The 18,193-nt window shown below is 38.6% G+C and overlaps 1 protein-coding gene across 16 annotated transcripts in view; it reads left to right on the top strand.

Annotated features, from left to right (window-relative positions):
- DMD (dystrophin) overlaps positions 1-18,193 on the top strand; it is a 2,262,230-nt gene that overhangs the window by 2,203,106 nt on the left and 40,931 nt on the right. For 12 of the 16 annotated variants that reach the window (XM_023633802.2, XM_070257261.1, XM_070257256.1 and 9 more), the window contains 4 exons: positions 557-595; positions 4,754-4,819; positions 5,918-5,983; positions 8,703-8,861. In XM_023633802.2, coding sequence (XP_023489570.2) covers positions 557-595; positions 4,754-4,819; positions 5,918-5,983; positions 8,703-8,861 — 330 coding nt within the window. The remainder of the gene's footprint in view (positions 1-556; positions 596-4,753; positions 4,820-5,917; positions 5,984-8,702; positions 8,862-18,193) is intronic. The other 4 variants (XM_070257263.1, XM_023633809.2, XM_023633807.2 and 1 more) reach the window with 2 other exon arrangements.

Below are 18,193 nucleotides of genomic sequence, written 5' to 3'. Positions count from 1 at the left end.
TGAAAAGAGAAAAACAAGCTGATGTTCAATCGCCATTTTCTCACGTCAATTGTCCTGTGACAATTACCTTTTCCAAAAATTAAACTTTATCTTACAGGGAAATAAAACCCCACATTACAGCTACTAATTACCTTACAAGCCTTTTAAGAAATATGGGACTGTTTACAAATGAGTGATTCCAATATTTCATTTTGATTTTCCTCCCTCACAAATTAGTGTGTCTTTTTGTATCTGATTGTGGTCATACCTAGTCACTTTTTTCGGCTTCAAAGAAAATCTAGTCACAGGACATTTCTTCGCAGTAAGTAGTAATGATTCTCATGATCAAACTGATAACGTCTTCACCTCTTTTAAACCTCCTCTCCTTTTTTCCATAACTCTGATGGCAATCGCACAACTTGTGTTTCTTTTAATTCGCTTTCCACCTTGGTTTGGCCATTGCTTTCCATGGTTCATACTTAATTGGTTGAATTTGATTTATTTTGTCCGTTCAGTAATTTTTTTGTGGCTGAGTTTGCCTGTGTCTCTCTTCACCACCTCATTTTTTGTTTTGCAGTCCTGTTACTCTGATCAACTTCTGGCCGGTAGATTCTGCGTGAGTACTTCTGCGCAAGGCGGCTGTTGTCACCAATACATTCGCTTGCTTGATTTGTACAATTTTTGTTCTGTTTGTTTTGTTTGCTTTTAAAGATATATTAATTTCCCTTCATTCATGTCAGTTTTTCTTCTTCCTTTGATAAGACTTTGAGAGTGCCATCTTCCGCAGATCAGGAGAATCAGAGTGAGGTTTCCAGGTCCCCACCAGGTCAAATTTTAACCAGCAGAAATCCTGGCCTTGAGCTTATATTAACATTCAAAGAAATTATTGGGTTGTTAGTTATATTCTGAGAGACGTGTTTATGCGTTCTTCAATTATACACATGGAAGAGCCTTCTGATTACATAATAACATTCTTTAGCGATATTTCTTGAGATTCAATGCTTTAGGACCTTCAAAAGGATGATGGTTTATTCTTTAGGGCCTGTTAGAAGTGGACCATTAAATATCAGCGGAATTTGTTTTGTAATATGATGTTGAGTCTGGTTGAATAGTTTTGATGAGGTGTGTGGACTCTTTATCAGGTAATGCCATGCTAATTGATGAATCTTTATATATATGAGTTTCTCAGATTTGAACTAAGCTCACTTTACTCTTCTCTCCAAACTAAATATTTAGCTCATAAACTGTTCTACATTTACACCGGGAGGAAAAGTGTACTATAGTCTTTGTTATGACTATTGGTATATATTAATAATATTAGATACTAACAGATAATTGACTTATCTCAGAGTTTATAATGTTATTAGAAAACTCTTTTTGGAGTCTGTGATTTATATATTAGTAAACAAAGTGTGCATTGTTTTAAAGTTACATTGTGTGGAGTTTTTATAACCAATTTTTGGTACTTTGAAGTACACTTTATTAAAATATTTATTTAAAGTCAGACAGCTGTATTATATATGACGGACGTGACCAGTTTGCAAGATGGGCTTATATAAGAATTCAGCTTGTTTTTATTGGGTCTTTTTTATTGTACCACCATGTAATTTAATTTAAAGAAGATCCTTTTTTAAAAATCCCGTAGTGATCAATGCAAACCATTAACTGAAGTTTATTTTAAATCTTTATTGGCCTAAAGGAAGTGTAAGGCTTCCCTTTCTTTTTTACGGCTGCATTATCATGCCCCTTAATTTTGAGATATGATAGCTATACCTGATTTCTTTAATCATCATGCTTAAGCAACTTAGGGAACATTTAGATTCAGTTATATTTCTTGCTATTGGTCATTGTTTTCCCTGACCCAGGTAGTCTCTTTGTTAGAACCTTTCATAAATAAGAAACTTAAGAAAAATGAATTGATAGACTGAAATTCTCAGCTTGATTGGATCCTGATAAGCGAATGGATTTACTCTGTGTTGAAATAAGTTCTCACTGAAAACTCCAAAAGGATGTGCTAAAGAATAACTTTTAAAAAGGCACAGATGGAGGTAGCACAGAATAATAAGCAAAGAATAACTAACAGTTCCTGGAAAGGAAAGAAAAAGAAAAGAAGTTTATTGTATACATAAGCTTGTGAGGAAAAATCATGACAATCAGTTTAATGTAACTTATTTTCAGGGTGTTTGTCTTTGTTAAACTGAGGAACTTTAAAATTAATGACAGCCTTTATTAAAATATCTTCTCTAACAACTGAAACATACCCACACTTTGCCATTTTATAAAGAGTTTTTAGATGACTCAGAAATAGTGGAAAGTTCTAATTTTGAAGAAGAAAACAAACCTAGCAGATGAAAGTCCCTGTTTTCTTTAATACCAGTAATTTTATTAACATCTTTACTCATAGGATTATAAATAATTGATAAAATATATTGTAAAGCTATCCTGTTCAGGCAGAAGAGCCAGGTCCTCAGGTGTTTTATTTTGCAAGAATTCTCTCTGATGTTAACAAATTCTATGAGGATGACAGCATTTAATCCATTTATTATGGATCACAAAATTAGAAAGTTTACTGAGATACAGATCTTTTGTCTTTCATGGACTTTTCACAAAAGATAAAATGGCAATGAGTGGGATGGAATTGGCCATTAACAAGAGTAGGAATAATCCTTCTCGATGAATCGTTTTGTATTTAGAGAGGACAGTATTCTTACCTTCTCTTGGAAGAATGTTTTAGAAGGCTTTGTGTTTAGTTTGGTTTCTGGATTAAGTGGTTTTGTCCTTTTGCTAATTCTTGGTTTTTAAATGATTCTTCTCTGACCTGTACTCCCTTTTGGCTCATTTTCTGGTTTAATACGTATCTCTTTTAGTGTATATTTTTTTTAGATTTCTCGTTATTATGAGTTCTTGTGCTTATGCATGCTGTGTTAGGTGCTACGTACATTAATAAGAAAAATAACATGGAATTACCCTCAAGGCTTAGAATTAAAGCTCTGCATAAGATTTTCTGTATGAGATTTTCCTAAAGTGTTTTGGATTTACATGCCTAGTTTTGTTGGTGTAGTTATGCTGCAAGGTCTCAGATATTCTTTCTTCGATACACTACCAGGGTAGCAACTATTATAAGGGAAAACACATATTTTCCTTGATGGTGGACTTATAGCTTACAAAAAGTGTATAATTGAAAGACTGGTCTGTTCCAGAAGATAGGGCTTATAAAGCCAAATAATCCAAGTACTAAATTATCTTGACTTGCATTGAATATTTCAAAGCAAACCATAGCACTTTTTAAAATAATGAGCTGTTCCAGGGTTTTAAGAAATTAGCAGGTTAACTCTCCAAAACTATAGTGAAGGTTCACATGGAAATCTTTGGTTCTGCCTGGTAAATTGGGTAGTCGTCCTTTCGTTTCCTCATAACAGTTTAAATGTCTTCGTAATTCATTCCAAATTTGATTACGGTGACACTTGACCTAGACAACATTGGTTTCATAAATAAGATATTTATCTCTCGGGGAAGACTTCAGTTCCCTAGTTAATTGCTGTAGTGTGTTGTAATCATCTTATGATTCTGTGTCTTCTTTAAGAAATAGGGATTTCTAGCGCATTTCCTGTGTAGGTCTAGGTAACACCATGTTTTTCTTTTTTTTATGTAATGAAAAACAGACATACACTTCTTAGTGTCCTGATGAAGTCCTTGAACGCTGCTTGGACATTGGACTAAACTAGTCCTCCTTGAATAGACTACTGTTGACTTTTGGATCCATGCCTTTATCTAAGGGCTCTCTGTCAGGAGAGAAACAGAAGAGACCTTTTGTCCTGTTCCAATTAAAACAAAATAGCACAAGCCCAAACTGGTTTCCAGAACAGGTGGATCTTTTTTCTAAGGTTAATCCAAAAGATAACTATAAAAACTTCAAGGATAATTAATAGATCAGATATGAAAGGATGGAAAAAAGGTTAAGCCTACGAAAATTCTAGTCTGTTTGAGCTAAAAAGAAGTACATTTTTATACCCCAAAAGTATCTAGACTATTCGTGTTACTCGTCCCCTCTTGTTTTCCCCTCTGTGTATTAGCACAGAGTAGCCCTAATGAGAAATATTTCAGATATTGTGACATTCTACTGAATTTGGTCAGTGTTTTTTAAAATATCACAATATAATTTTGGGTCTTTCGATTTGATTCTGTGAAGTAGTAGTATAGTCCTGCTGCTAAATTGGTAGATATATTCCTTCTTTACAAAATTGGGCAGACCAGGACATCTTCATATGTGGAATCTTAAGCCATGGACCGGAGTGGCCTCTTTGGAACTAAAATTGTTGACCGTAAATGTACTGTGCCACCTTATAGTTTCCATTCAATAAGAAGGCAGCTAATAAATGGCATGAATGTGAAATTTTAAACCACGTAGTGCTAACACAATTTCAGGAGATCAGATATGAGAGAAGATATGAGATAGGATATGAGAACTTACAAGGCAGGAGGACGAAATGTCCCATAGAGATTGTCTCCCCCAACCTTTTCTATAATTGAAACTTTCCACAGAAGTTTTGGATCTTTCTTTATGGCTTTTGAGAAAAGCGGAGGTATGAGAAATCATCTCTCAAACCTGGATTTCAAATACGATGATATATGAGATACAGGAGCAACCAAAGGTGTACATTATCCATAGAGTTAGATTAAAAGCATTCTAGGCCATGTATATAACATGACTGTGTGGTGGGGTTTCTCCATTAATGGATGGTATCTGTGACTAATCACATTTTCTGCCTTATAGGCCTGCCTCGTCCCCTCAGCTTTCACACGATGATACTCATTCACGCATTGAACACTATGCTAGCAGGTATGGGACTAGTTGAATGCCAGGCAAATCTTGATTGAAGTAACTAACCAAGGAAAGCTAACCTATAATCATTTTAAACAAATCTTTTCTTTTTAACCCAATCTTGTCTGATTTCTACTAATCAACTTGCCCTCTAACGTGCATGCCGTTCCACTGCATGTTGTTTTCGGACACGAAAAAGCATTAGTCCAGAACAATCTCCCCTAACCCTGGCCTTTAAACATTTCTGATGGCTGTGTTATGTTTTGTATACTGAGCACGTTTAAGAAATTGGCTTAGAAATCATCTAACCTTAGAAATCTGCTAGACCAGACATAAATATGTGAAGAAATGATCCTACGTCATACGGAGAACGTGAAAGCGTTGGCTTTCCATTTGTGTGTTTACTTTACATAATATGCTATGAAGAAGAGAATAATTAATCTTCCGAATCCTTGGACCTTTCTGTCCCCTCTTCCTTGTGTTTGAGATCGTTTTGATACCTAAAAACTGAATTGCTAATTGTAAGATATCTTATGCTTGTTAAATAAATCTGTAAGAGTTCGTTACCTTAGTTGTAAAAAGACTTTATTATAGTCTGAGGTGAAGGACGTTTTTTAAAGGTAAAAATTGGTGGCAGAATGTTTAGAGACTTCCTGTGAATCGATCCTTTATCCATATTCTAACTGGTGAACATGTTTATCAACCGTAGAAAGTATTAACTAGCTATATATATGTTTGTCATCAGTGGAAAACTTTAATTGTCTTAAAAAACAAGGGGTAGTGTAAGGTATGGAGTGTATTTGTTGTTAGGGAAGCTTTTCTTGAAAACAAAGGCCTGTTCTCAGTGAAAGGAAGATGGATCTGTGAAGAAAAGCAAAAAACAACAAAATACAACTTCCCTTGTAATTTACAGCATGAATGTAAGGCTACTGACGAGCTGTGGTCCACCACTCACTGCCTCAGATGCTTAGGCCGACACACACATCCTTTGATTTGAAGGATTCCTTTCTCCTCTTGACATGATTTATCCTTTAGTTTTCAGGAATGTTCGATTAGGTCTTGAATAGATTCTAAGAAGTCACATAAGTTTTAATGAGCTTTTACGTTTTTTATCAGGCTAGCAGAAATGGAAAACAGCAATGGATCTTATCTAAATGATAGCATCTCTCCTAATGAGAGCATGTAAGTATCCCGTCTCTTTTTACAAAATGTTCCTGCCCATGAAATTGCTTGGAGGGATTTAGAGGTAGGGTAGAACAGGAGATAGAAATTAGCGTTATGTTCATTTGATCTTCCGAGGAGCCATTCGTCTACTTTTTTCTTTAACTCTTAACAATGTGACGTGGAATGAGCTCATCCAAATTGTGGCCTTGTTGGTATTCCAGAGCAGCAAAAATAGTTTGCCTTATTCTTATTTAATACCATATTATCTTATTTAATACCATACAATACAAATTGCAGAGTCCCAAATACTTAAATTATATTAAATGCTTAACCTTTGACCAAACCTGCCAGATATTTAAAGGAATTGGATATTAACTTTTAAAGTGATAGCTAAACAGTATCTTCTCCGCTCATGGGGAGTGGAAACGTAATCTTGGTACAGTCACATTGGTACCCCCATATGGTAGGTTAGTTGGGCGTTTTCCTTCGGAGATCTGAAGTAGTTGATTTTTGTGATTCAGTGTCTTCATGAGTGAGTAAAGTGAAGCAATCCTGTGAAGGGTTTCAGAAGAGGGAGCGCAAATTCAGGTCACAGTTTTTTAGTGGGATGATAAGCCAGGCCTGTCAAATTTAAGGAAGTGGAGAGAGTGATGCTAAAAGTGGCAGAGAACATAGCTATGGCGGGGAAGCAGAGGCTTCATTATATAGTAGGGGAAGCATTCACAGTAAGGAGCACAGAGGAGTACTGCCATGAACCAAGGGCCTGAGATGGAGGGAGCAGATGAAGGAAAAAATAAGGATCTGCCAACTGAATAGATAACTTAAAGAGAAGAAATCTAGTTAAAAGTACAATGATGTTTTCAGTTCGATAAGTTATGAAGTCTTACCACTTTGTCGTGGAGAATCTAGGCAAAGAAAAGAATGGTAAATTTATCATATGTCATTGGTGTGGCAGCCCAGAGTCACACTCAGATGAGAAAAGGGCCTTTATAGAGATTAGGCTGAGGGAAATAGTGTCAAAGTGGCATTTAGACACAACTGGGTATTGAAGTCATGAGACTGAATCATCTCACCTGGTACCTAAGGACGATCAAGGTGACACTGAAGAATTAAGTCGAGACTCAGTCATTTCTATATGACTTTGTTCAAACCAAACCAAACAACCTTTTTCCCAAACATAACTGTGGTGCGTTCTCCTTCTCAGCTATGGGGACAAGAAGCAGTATGTAAAATACTTTGACAGGAAAATATGTGACCAAAGAATCAACCAAATGTAAACAACCTGAATGATTTGCTTCTTTGGGTCACTGATTTTGATATGAGAAGCTGTACACATTCAAATGAATTCAAGTTGTGTCTGTATAATAATGGCTGCCATTCATTGACTGCCTAAGAGAACAGTAAGAGAAGTTCAATTATAACTATATGTTGCAACGAATCATGGGAAGGCCAGCAATAAAATCTCAGAATTTGGAAAGAGGGATAGTAAATTAGGTGGTCAAACTGCTTTCGTTTTATTTTTAAATGACACTTAGCTTTAGCTCGTTCTGAGGACAGTAAAATCCATTTTGACTCAGTGTTGGATGGGACAGTCATGATATTTTCGGGGCAAGTCTGGAGAAGCAGTTTGGTGGGTTGGTTGATTTCACTTAATTGTTTGTTTTTAACACCCAATAATTACTTTTAGTCCACTTTTCACTTCTCAACCAAATTGCCTGACTTGACAGACCAAAGTCATTTAAATCAGGAGGATTTTTTTTCCTAGACGTTGGAATTATTTTTCCAACTCAGAAGACAGGGAGATGAGAAAAGGAAATGAAATGGGTGTGGAGAGGGGAGTACTAACGTATCATCTCACTGATGTCTAGCCAGAAACAAAGAGCTTTAGCCTCTCGTTAAGAACAGAGTGAAGTTCTTATAACGTGGAGGGACACAGGCTTTTCAGGAGCTAGGAGCAGTGCGTTTCGAAAAGAATTTCTCCTGTGTAGTAGAGAGTTCCTAGTTTGAAGGAAAGATTGCAGCTGCCTTCCAAAATATGAGCCTTCTGCCTCTTTGTTCCCCAAGATGAGTCCTTAAAAGCTGCTCTGAGGAATGAGTTGTTCAGTCTTCTTTTAATTAGTCACCTTAATGGCTTTTTTCCTTCTAAGTTTTGTTTTTCTATCTAAACGATAATTGAATGAAACAATCATTTGCCTACACTTTCATTATTGTTACCTTCCTGCCTCTATGGCTTTTGTAAGTTCAAACTGGCTTAACCAAAGCAACACTTTTTGGTTACCTTGCCTTCCACTTAAAATATATACTCTATTATTTTAAGGGCTGCAATTTTTTCCTGGTCAGTATCAGCAACAGTGTGGGTTTTGAACAGATTCTCTTGACAGGCTTGGTAGCAAAAGTATTATACAGCCATTATTATGTCTTTTAGTATTTATTAACTATTGGTTAACCTCTCTACATAGAGTCCCAGTATTTCTGTAATTCTGCCATTCCTTTACCCATGTAAATAGGCCAATCAAATTCAATTGAAAATTTGAGTGAGAAAAACTTTGAACTGTCACCAACAGGAGGGTAGGCCATAACCTCAGCAGTATCAAGATGTCTTTACAAGCGAGAAAAAGGGTCTAATTAATTGTTAAGAGCAAATAAATGTTTCTATTTATAAATACACACCTGAGTCCCTGACCCCCAAAGCAAAATAAGGGGGGAAAAAACCAAAACCTTTGATTTTATTTTCCAGAGATGATGAACATTTGTTAATCCAGCATTACTGCCAAAGTTTGAACCAGGACTCCCCCCTGAGCCAGCCTCGTAGTCCTGCCCAGATCTTGATTTCCTTAGAGAGTGAGGAAAGAGGGGAGCTAGAGAGAATCCTAGCTGATCTTGAGGAAGAAAACAGGTGAGTTTTCTTTCTAGCTTTGTCATTAGTATGCTGAGTGCATACGCTTGCACACATAGAAAAGTGCCAGGAGTCTTCACTTAGAGTCATTCTATGTCTAATTGTTTTCTACGATAATCTGTTTAGCTCCATTTACAGATTCTCTCTTTTCTTTTTTTTTTTGGTTCTCCGAAAGAAGAAAATGAATGCAATAGTATAATTAAGAACTCATATTTTAGGTGTGAAAGGCATTAATGCTGATGGTGGTATTTGATATATTGCATGTGTTTCAGAGGCTTTAATTTCATATTTGAGAATAGAATTTAAGAACAAAGCAGGTCGTTTAATTTTATGGTTAAATAATTTGTGCATGTGTTTGGCCATATTATCTATCTCAAAGCATTTAAGAAAGTAGGTTCACTGGCTCGGTCATATTTGGGAATGAATTAGTGCATCTTATTTTGCGTCATCCAATACGGAAGTCATTTGTGCTCACCGTCATGGCAGATTAGTAAGACGATTCCAGTTGTCGGTCATCACCTGAAAAAAATGTTCACATAAAAATAGCAGAAATTGTAGAAGTAAAAGACTAAAGAAAATTCGCAATGACCGCAGAGAGGACAAAGATGGGAAAATCTGGGATATTGTGTGGTGTCAGGGTGACGCAAACCATTGGATTTTTACTTTCGTATTACATTTATTATATCAGAGTTTCCTTGGTTAAGAAAGGCTTTTGCCCATGATCACTTCTAACTCAGCGTGCCTTCTTTCCACGAATGCCACCAGGCAAGTCTTTAAAGAAGCAATTGCTCAAATTTGTGGGACTTCAGTACTTTCATCTCTTTGGTTTAGCCCAAGGCACCAAGACCTCTTAATCTAGGCGACACAGGATGTCAGAGAACAAGTGCCCTCAGGGAGTCTGTCCCCTCAAGATGAAAAAGCAAACTGCCATTCATCCATTGCCTTCTGCTGCCACTGCCCTCTTTCTAGCTCTTAATACCTCTGACCTGTGGCCAGAGCTCCTTATCTGGTTGGCTTCCCTGTAGTCTATTTCTCACCCCTCCCGTAAATCCTCCATACTGACTCTAGTTGTACATCTTTCTAGAACCAAGGCCCCTCATGGCATTCTTCTTTCATTGGACTTCTGCATCTAGAAAAAAACCTTCCACATTTAAAACCTTCCACAATTTTCTCTGGACCTGCCTATTCAACTTCATCTTCTTTGCTCCCTGTGTCTGGTCATGCTGTTGTAGCTACTGTTTCCGAACCCTTCCTGCTCTCATCCACTTTCTGGGTCCAGCTCAAGCTTGCTTCTCAACCTAACTGCTATCTCCCATCCCTTCACTGCCTTTTCTGACAAGGGAGTCCTACTCATCTTTCATGAGCTTGTTCCAAATAATTCCCCACAGAGCCCTGTCAGATCCCTGCATTTGGAAGTACTCTATCTTTTGTCTGTAGTCTCAGAATACTTTGGACTTTTCTCAGAGAACTCTGTGACAATTTGCCTTTTTATCAGTTTTTTCCAATGCCTCCCTCTAATGAGAGAGTGAATGCCATTGGGGCAAGGACTGTGTCTTAATCCTCTTAATGTCCCATATAGTACCTAGCACAGTGTGAATATCTAGTGGGTACTCAGGAAATGGTTAGTAAAAACCTAAGTTAAGGGTACAGCAAGGATGGCACACAAGTACCATCCAGGAGGTAATACTGAACGTTTTGTTGGTTTTAATGGTAACATCATTTTTGGCCTTATTCGTAAGACTAATAGCGAAAACCATGGTAGAGAAAACATTTCCCGCTACTTTATTGAGGATCATCATTAGTATCCATTTATGTTAAATCTTTAACTCTTTTAGGAGTCAAAGTCAAATAAGAAGAAAAAGTTGGGATTAGCATTATAAATAGAATTTGATGGTACCCAGGAGTAAAAATATTTTTGTACTATGTGATTGTTGCCATTGTGTAATATATCTTTCTATCTCATTGGTCGAGAATTCGGTCTTGTTTGTTCTTAGCATACCTTCCTTCTATACCATGACAACTAGGCCAAAGAGTGTTGGTAAAGAGTACTGATAGCTATCATTATATATCATTTCATCATTTTCAGAGCACTTGAATGTAATTTGCATCATTTAATCTTCCTAAAAGCTCTATAAAGAAGATGGATGGGAAAATGTAGGTTCAGAAAGGTTCAAATGGCTTGACCCAGATTTCACAGTCGACCAGTGGCAGAACCAAGTTCAAATCCAGATTTTCTGACTCAAAATAGCCAACTCTGCCTTGCACCAGAGAATAAAGAAGAGTTATTCTATGTAAATATCATTTACATAAAATTGGGCATTCTATGTAAATTTTATTTACATAGAATTTTGGCATATTCCCTGGAATGTGCCTTAATTTGAGGGAGTATTTTTAAGGACTAGATGAATAAAACAGTTCATCTACTTGTGGTACAGTGATAATCACTTTATCCTAAAAGATGTCCAAGACCATTCCTCAAGAATGGAATGGTTTATTGTCTGAAAGAAAGAAAAAAAATTACACCAGGGCTGCTTAGAGCTCCAAAATGGAGAATCTGGCGTTGATGCAAGTCTTTCTGTAAGTTATCTTGACTTTCAAGCAAAGGTCAGGATAAACTTCCTTCTTTCTTCTTCCACTTTGTCACATTTTCATTTCCTATCAAATCCCAAAGAAATGTCTCTACAGAGCTCCCCTCCTGAAAATAGCCTGTCTGGTTTCTTTTGCTCTGTCATTTCCTGTCTTGCAGTTCTGCTCCAAGAGCTTCAGAGCCATCGCTTTGCCTTCATAATTCTTGATTTCAATGTTGCTTAAGGAGCCTTTAACTCAAGATTTCCTGTCTGTCCTCTGAGAGAACACAGGAGGTCATTAGATGCCCTCTCTCAGTGCCTGCCAAGCTGCCTGTATTTCCCAAGTCAAACTGGCTCCATAATTGGACAAATACAAGCATACTTTTAGAGAAAATGGAAAAGGATATTTAAAATTGAGATTGTCCCGTGTCCTGTGGACATGTACTCACCATATCCATGTGTATTTTGTGTTCCTTTATTCTGTAGCTGTGACTTATCTCCAAATGACAGTTAGCAAAGGAGAGAGGCTTGGAGATGCCCATTCCTGATATGTTATTGAATTCTGTTAATTATTCTTATTCATGACGCCTCTCCACAATCCCCTTGAAAAACAGAGACTGGCTAATTTAGAAGTGTCTCAGGGGTGTCTTATCTCTGTCTTTAGGATTCTGTTTCTCCCAATTGTTGCACATAGCATTCAGTAAATATTTGTTGAATAAATTAATGAATAAATGAATTGAAATGAAGCTGAATGTATTTTAAATGTAGCACGCATGCATGTACTTTTGACTAAAATTCCTTTTAAACCCGCATTTCATAGAGAAAAGCCTTTCAAAAGCTGTTCTTCTGCTTGCTTTTCAAAATACTTCCCTTTTTCAAACTTCCTTGATTAGCGCCCAGCATTGCTTTGTCATAACTTTAGAACGCTAAAAATTCATTTTCCACATCCCATTGTCATTCTCTGATTCTTGGTTTATGCCACAAAGATAAGGCGAAGCTTTGAGCAAAAGCGAAATCGGACTCTGAATTTTCTCGATAGTGTCTCATAAATTTGGGTGACCAGTGACTTGTATAGTCTTCAATGTGTCACTTCTGTATACTGTCTCTCCCTCATATGCAGATAATTCGGATTCACCTCTATTTGGTTGAGACCGGTTGGATGTTGAGAATTTGCTCCATTGTGCGTCCTTAGCATTGCAAACTCAAAGTTGGCCTTTTTCCCGCGTAGATGAAAGCCTGCAGTCTTCTGACTGAAATCTATAGTGTCCGATTCCGACGTGCTTTTCTCTGCACTGTCGAAATGAACTAAGACTTGCTCTGAACTTCTAGGTATGAAAACGTAGCCTTTATGAGAGACAAAAAGTCATTGTCATTCTGCGGCCTGCATAGCACATTGAGTAGATTGGTCCCAAGTCTAAAAGGAGGGTAAATACTAACCTGATTCGTTGAAGTCTCAAGTTAGTTAAAGTGGTTAGTAGATGTTATACAACAGGAGAACTCTGTGGCTTCTTAGTACCTACTCAGTACCTTTCATGTGTCTTGTCGGGCGACCAGACGTTGTGCAGCCTAAATGCGAGCTTTCCTTGCTCCTTTTCAGTCCCCCAGTGGTTATGCACATTATTAATGTTAGAAATTCTAGATTGGGTACTTATACCACTGAATTAAATAGCTGAAATCATGATCTTGTCGCTTTACTTTGTAAATGACACGATGGCCTTGGGCCCTGGGCTAGTAGTTTTCAACCTTCACAGTCTCAGGATGTCTTTATTCCATGTTCCCTCATTAGGTCTTTGTGTGAGTCTCAAACGATGCTGAGAAGACAGCCAAGATGAAAGGAAGCTGAAGGGGGTCAGGAGTTGGGCATTCTGAGCAGAGGGAGGAGCATAAACAAATGTGTCGGGGTGAGGAACAGAGAATGTTTGGGGAACTAGCAAACTGTCGTGTTACTTTTGTAATAAGGCAAGAAATGGGAGGAGATGAGGCTGGACAGGTTGGCAAGACCAGGTCAAGAAGGATGTGGGGCCATGCTGGGGAGTTGATGCCTCCTCACTTGGTAAAGGGAGCTCTCGGGGGTGTAAGCCAGGAGTGATGCTGCTAGATTTACACTTATATACATCACTCAGGCAGCTGTGTGGAGGGTGACTTTGAAAAGAACAACACTGGGGGAAGGAAATCAAATTGGGAGGTAGCATGGAAACCCAGGAAAGAGAGGGTTAGGGCCTAAAGTAAGGGAAGACAAATGGGAGAGATGGGCTGAATTTGAGTGATATTTCAGGGGAGGGGCAGAGCAGTTTGTTTGATTTGGTTGTTCATTGCATCTGAGGAGGCAAGGAATGAGTCCCTGCTCTGGCGGGTACAGGGGGAGACAATGGTTGTTTGCAGCTGGGACTGACAATTCAGCAGGTCCGTTCTTTAATTCAGCAATATTTATAGAGGTCCTTCCTCAAGGGTCGAGTAGCCGGAAGATGGTGAACGGGGTATGGGAGAGGTTGAGTTTGAGATCTTGGTGACACACTCACATGTGAATGTCCAACAGTGAGAAATGGAACTTTGAAACTTGTAGGAGAGGTGTGCGCCGGAGATATTAGATGTGTGAGTCACCGGCTCACAGGTGGTAGTTGAAACTGTGAGAGTGAATTTATCTACCCAGGGAGTGTGTGGCAGAAGGAGAACACTGGGCTTGGTGGAACTCTAGAAGATGTGAACATGAAAATGTTTACGTAATTACTTTTATTTTTTTAATAGGTAATACATATACATTACAGTCATGTGTCGCAAAATGATGGGGACACGTTCTGAGAAATGCATCATTAGGCAGTTTTACTGTGTGAACATCAAAGTGGACCCACACACACCTAAATGGTAGAGCCTACTCCGCACGTAGGCTATATGGTACTGATCCGTCATTGACTGAAACGTCGTTATACGGCACATGACTGTACAAAATCCAAAGGGTTCACAAAGGCATATTGAGAAAAAGCGAGTCTTTCTCTAACTGTCCGCTGGCTCTGGTGTCCCCAGCTCTGGAGACTCCCACCTTTATTGGTTTCTTGTGTACTCTTTCAAAGATATTCTCTAAATATGTAAATATTTGCAAATATATTTCTGGTGGTTGGGATTATTTCACACCATGCTGTGATTTGTGTAGTGTCCACTCTGGTCTTTTCTTTTTACTTAAAGATCCCTAATTATTTTTCACATGCTGGAGGAATATGCCAGAAGGAGAGGGGAGGAGAGCTTGGGAATGATAGGAGCATTTTCCCAGAGGAAGTAGGAGGTAGAGGGACACAAGAGCACCGGAGGAGGCATGCCCTTGAATGGGAGAAGGGCCAACTCTGAAGATAATGTGGTAGGTGAGGAACTTAGGGTAAGAAATGGGGGCGGGGAGGAGAAAGGAGTGAATGTTAAATGTCCAGTAGACATCACTGGTAATTAGCAGAGACTGATTCTCATAGCTGGTTATACATTTTTCAAGTTGGATTGGGCGGAAAGAGTAGTATCTGAGAAATTTAGTGAAACTAGGCCTTCATGTCACTTGGCAACATGAGTCCCCAAGACAAAGGGCTGCAGAGCCTTTTTAGACAAAGGGAGCTAGTTTTCCCACATAAATCAGACAGCCACGATCTTTTATGGCAAGAGAAGCTGCCATATGAAGAGAAGCTAAAGGGCATACACCTTGCATTTAATAAGCTGTGCAAGAGTCAACCACCTCAGCTCTACTCAGGCAGGGAGAACAGGCACCTGGGGTGGGGTCACCATGATTCAGAGGCTCAGTTTCTAACTACTCAGTCCAATAACCACATTTCCTTCAGTTTATCCAGAGTTCATCAAAGCCTGAAGGGACCAACTCATCCTATCCATTCATGGAAGTGGATGGATAACCCAGAAGGACAGTTTGTTTCTCCCTTTATCCTAATTCTCTCTCTCTTTTCACCTGTCTTGTTATATCGAATGCGTTAATGTTATCTTAAACCTTTTTGAGGAACAGCATGGGGTTTAAGCACAAATACTAAATCTGTTTAAATGGGGAATATACGTTTTTTTCGAGACTGGAGTTGTAGCTCCATTTCAAGGTCCTCTGTCTTAGAATCAGATCTTTTGGAAATCAGAATAAAACTCAAATTGTTGTCCGCTGAGCTTCGACTCTTAGCATAGGGAATTGGATAGTCGTGAGGACTGTTTCGTGCTACAGAAGAACTGAAGTGTACCCCTCTGGTGATAAGAATACTCGTGACTTACAAGTACAGCTGCCATTCCCCTGGAACAGGCTGGATCAGAGCTGTAGTTCTTACAATCCATTTTCGCTTTTTCGATCCTCCGTGAAGACCCACATCCTCCTCTTGCTTGGCTTTCCTTACCAGACCATCCTGCTCCAGGAGAACTAAGTGTCGTCATACCTTTCTTTAGTTGCCTTCCAGGCCTGAGGATATAATGCCATTCAATTCGGTAGATAGTTAGTGAATGCTTAATGTGTTTTTCAAACTGCCAGGACCACAAAAATGAATAAGCCTTGGTTCTTATCCTCATGGAGCTCAAAATTTAATAAAAGGCATTAAAATATAAACAACTAATTATAACTCAGTGTTACAAGTGCTCTGGGGGCATAGAGGTGAGTGATTAATTCTGTCTGAGGGATTAGAGACCTTGCAAAGGGAGTTGAAGATAGAGACTGAAGAAGAGTGTTCTAGGCTGAGAGAAGGGGAAAGGATGAGCTTTCCAGACTTGATGGGGCAATGGGTAATGTGTGGCCATAGCACAGAATGCGGAGAATAAGAGAATAGCAGAGTAATGGGTGGAGGCCACTGTTTAAAGGACTTTACGTGTCTTACTAAGTAGTTTGGATTTTACCCTATAAGCAGTTGAACGGTGAAGGTTTTTTTGAGGAGGGAAAGATTGAAGAAAATAATTGTACACAGGGAGCTAGAGTCATGGTGATTGGTAGAAGGATCGGAACAGTTGTTGAAAGATGGCCAGGGTCTAAACTAAGAATGTCTTAGGCAAGTGAAGAAGGGATAGAGAAATGGGAAGGCCAACAGAGATGGGAGAGAGGGGAATTGGGTGGTATGAAACTGGGAAATGATCATTAAAAACAAACAAAACAACATAGTCCACGCAGGAAAAGCTACCGACTGGCAAAGGTCAATGGCTAGAGAAGAACTATGTATTGACCATACTGAGTTCTGTTTGCCCAAGGAGATTTGAGTGGAAATTTCCTAGATTGATTTTATGTATTCACGTTCCAAAAAGGATTTGGAAAAAAAAGCAAAGCAATAAGATTCCCACAGTATACATAGTAAATCAGGGAACATAGTAGAGAAAAGCATAGTTGATATAATTGAGCTTCACATTTGGTCCAAGCTTCCCTGCAGCCACGGGGATAAGAGGACACACGATGATTTGTCTGTCTCTTAAAGTTGGATGAAAGAAGCATGCAACTTCCTAAGGAAACACCATCGTTTGCCTGGCTCTAAATAATAACAATGAAAACAAATAGCTGTCGTTTGAGTGCTTGCCATGGAGAGGAACTGTTCTGAGTACGTATAAGATCCTATTTAATCCTTACAACAACCCTACAAAGGAGAGGCTGTCTCCCAAAGACTCCGTGGCACAAAGTGAGAGGGACGCATCATACAGCTAGCAAGGAATGGGGCCCGCATTCAAACTCAGGCGGTCCTGGACTCTTAAACAGTGTTAAACTTGATGTGACTATTGGCTGCTGTCCTTATCAATATTTTTATAACAAAGACTGAAAGAAATTTTATGTGGCTGCTTCTAGTGGCCTTTGATAATTGTGGAAAGCGGAACATTAAAGACCAGAAAAGTAAATGATGACAATTCTCCATGGGTAAAGGTCACTGTTGCCCAAAATGTGTTCTGCAGAATACCTCTAAGATACTCTGAAAAAAAGGATTCCAAGGACAGATAAGCTTTGGAAACACTCGTATTGGAAAGTCATGATTAATTTGCATTTTGCATCGAGGAGTCTAGAAGTAAAGAAACAGGATTAGCTATGTTTATCCCAATGTTGCTTAACACGTACTTGACCTCAGCCCAATTGTAATGTTCTGTGGAACACATTTTGGTAAGAAATTCAAGTCTGTACTAAACTTGGAAGACAGGGCAGAGAGAGCACAGGTGGTTGTGTCTACTGTGGTTGTCGAGAAGCCTAGCCATGGTCTTTCTGGGGACAGCAGAGGAAGGAGCTCTCACAGATGTCTCCACAGATGAGGCCTGGATTGTTCTCACAAAAGTATTTTTTGCTTTGCTCTAGTAGTAAAGCCCTATAAACCCGGAGACCAAAATGATTGAGTCTGGACAATCCAAAGATAGGTATTAAGTCATCTCCCATGACCAGAGAAAATTCTTTGTACTCTTTTTATGGAATATCACAGAGTAACCTAGGTTTCCAATCAGACCACCAACAAGAATTTTCACCAATAACTTGGCAAAATTAACTTGATCTCTGGAGTTCTTAATTGTTGTTAAATGATTGAATTTTGAAGGATGTCCACCAAAGACAGCAGCTTTTGCTTCTATCACAATTACTGTTGAATCTTTCTTTTCAGTTGAATTTTTGCTTAGGTGCAAAGGCCAGTGGTTACTTGAGGCCTCTCCCGGATTGTGATATAAAAGTGTATTATCAACACATAGGAAGATATTTCTCCCTCTTTATCTTATAACAGGAATGCAAGTGTAGCATTCATCTCAACAAGGTGTAAATTTAAAAGATGTGTAGCTAATATATGGGCCTGTGTAATGCTACTT

Source organism: Equus caballus, chromosome X (assembly GCF_041296265.1).
Source record: "Equus caballus isolate H_3958 breed thoroughbred chromosome X, TB-T2T, whole genome shotgun sequence".
NCBI lineage: Eukaryota > Metazoa > Chordata > Mammalia > Perissodactyla > Equidae > Equus > Equus caballus.
The sequence above is the reverse complement of the archived record's forward strand: the minus strand, read 5'-3'. Positions and strand labels throughout refer to the sequence as shown.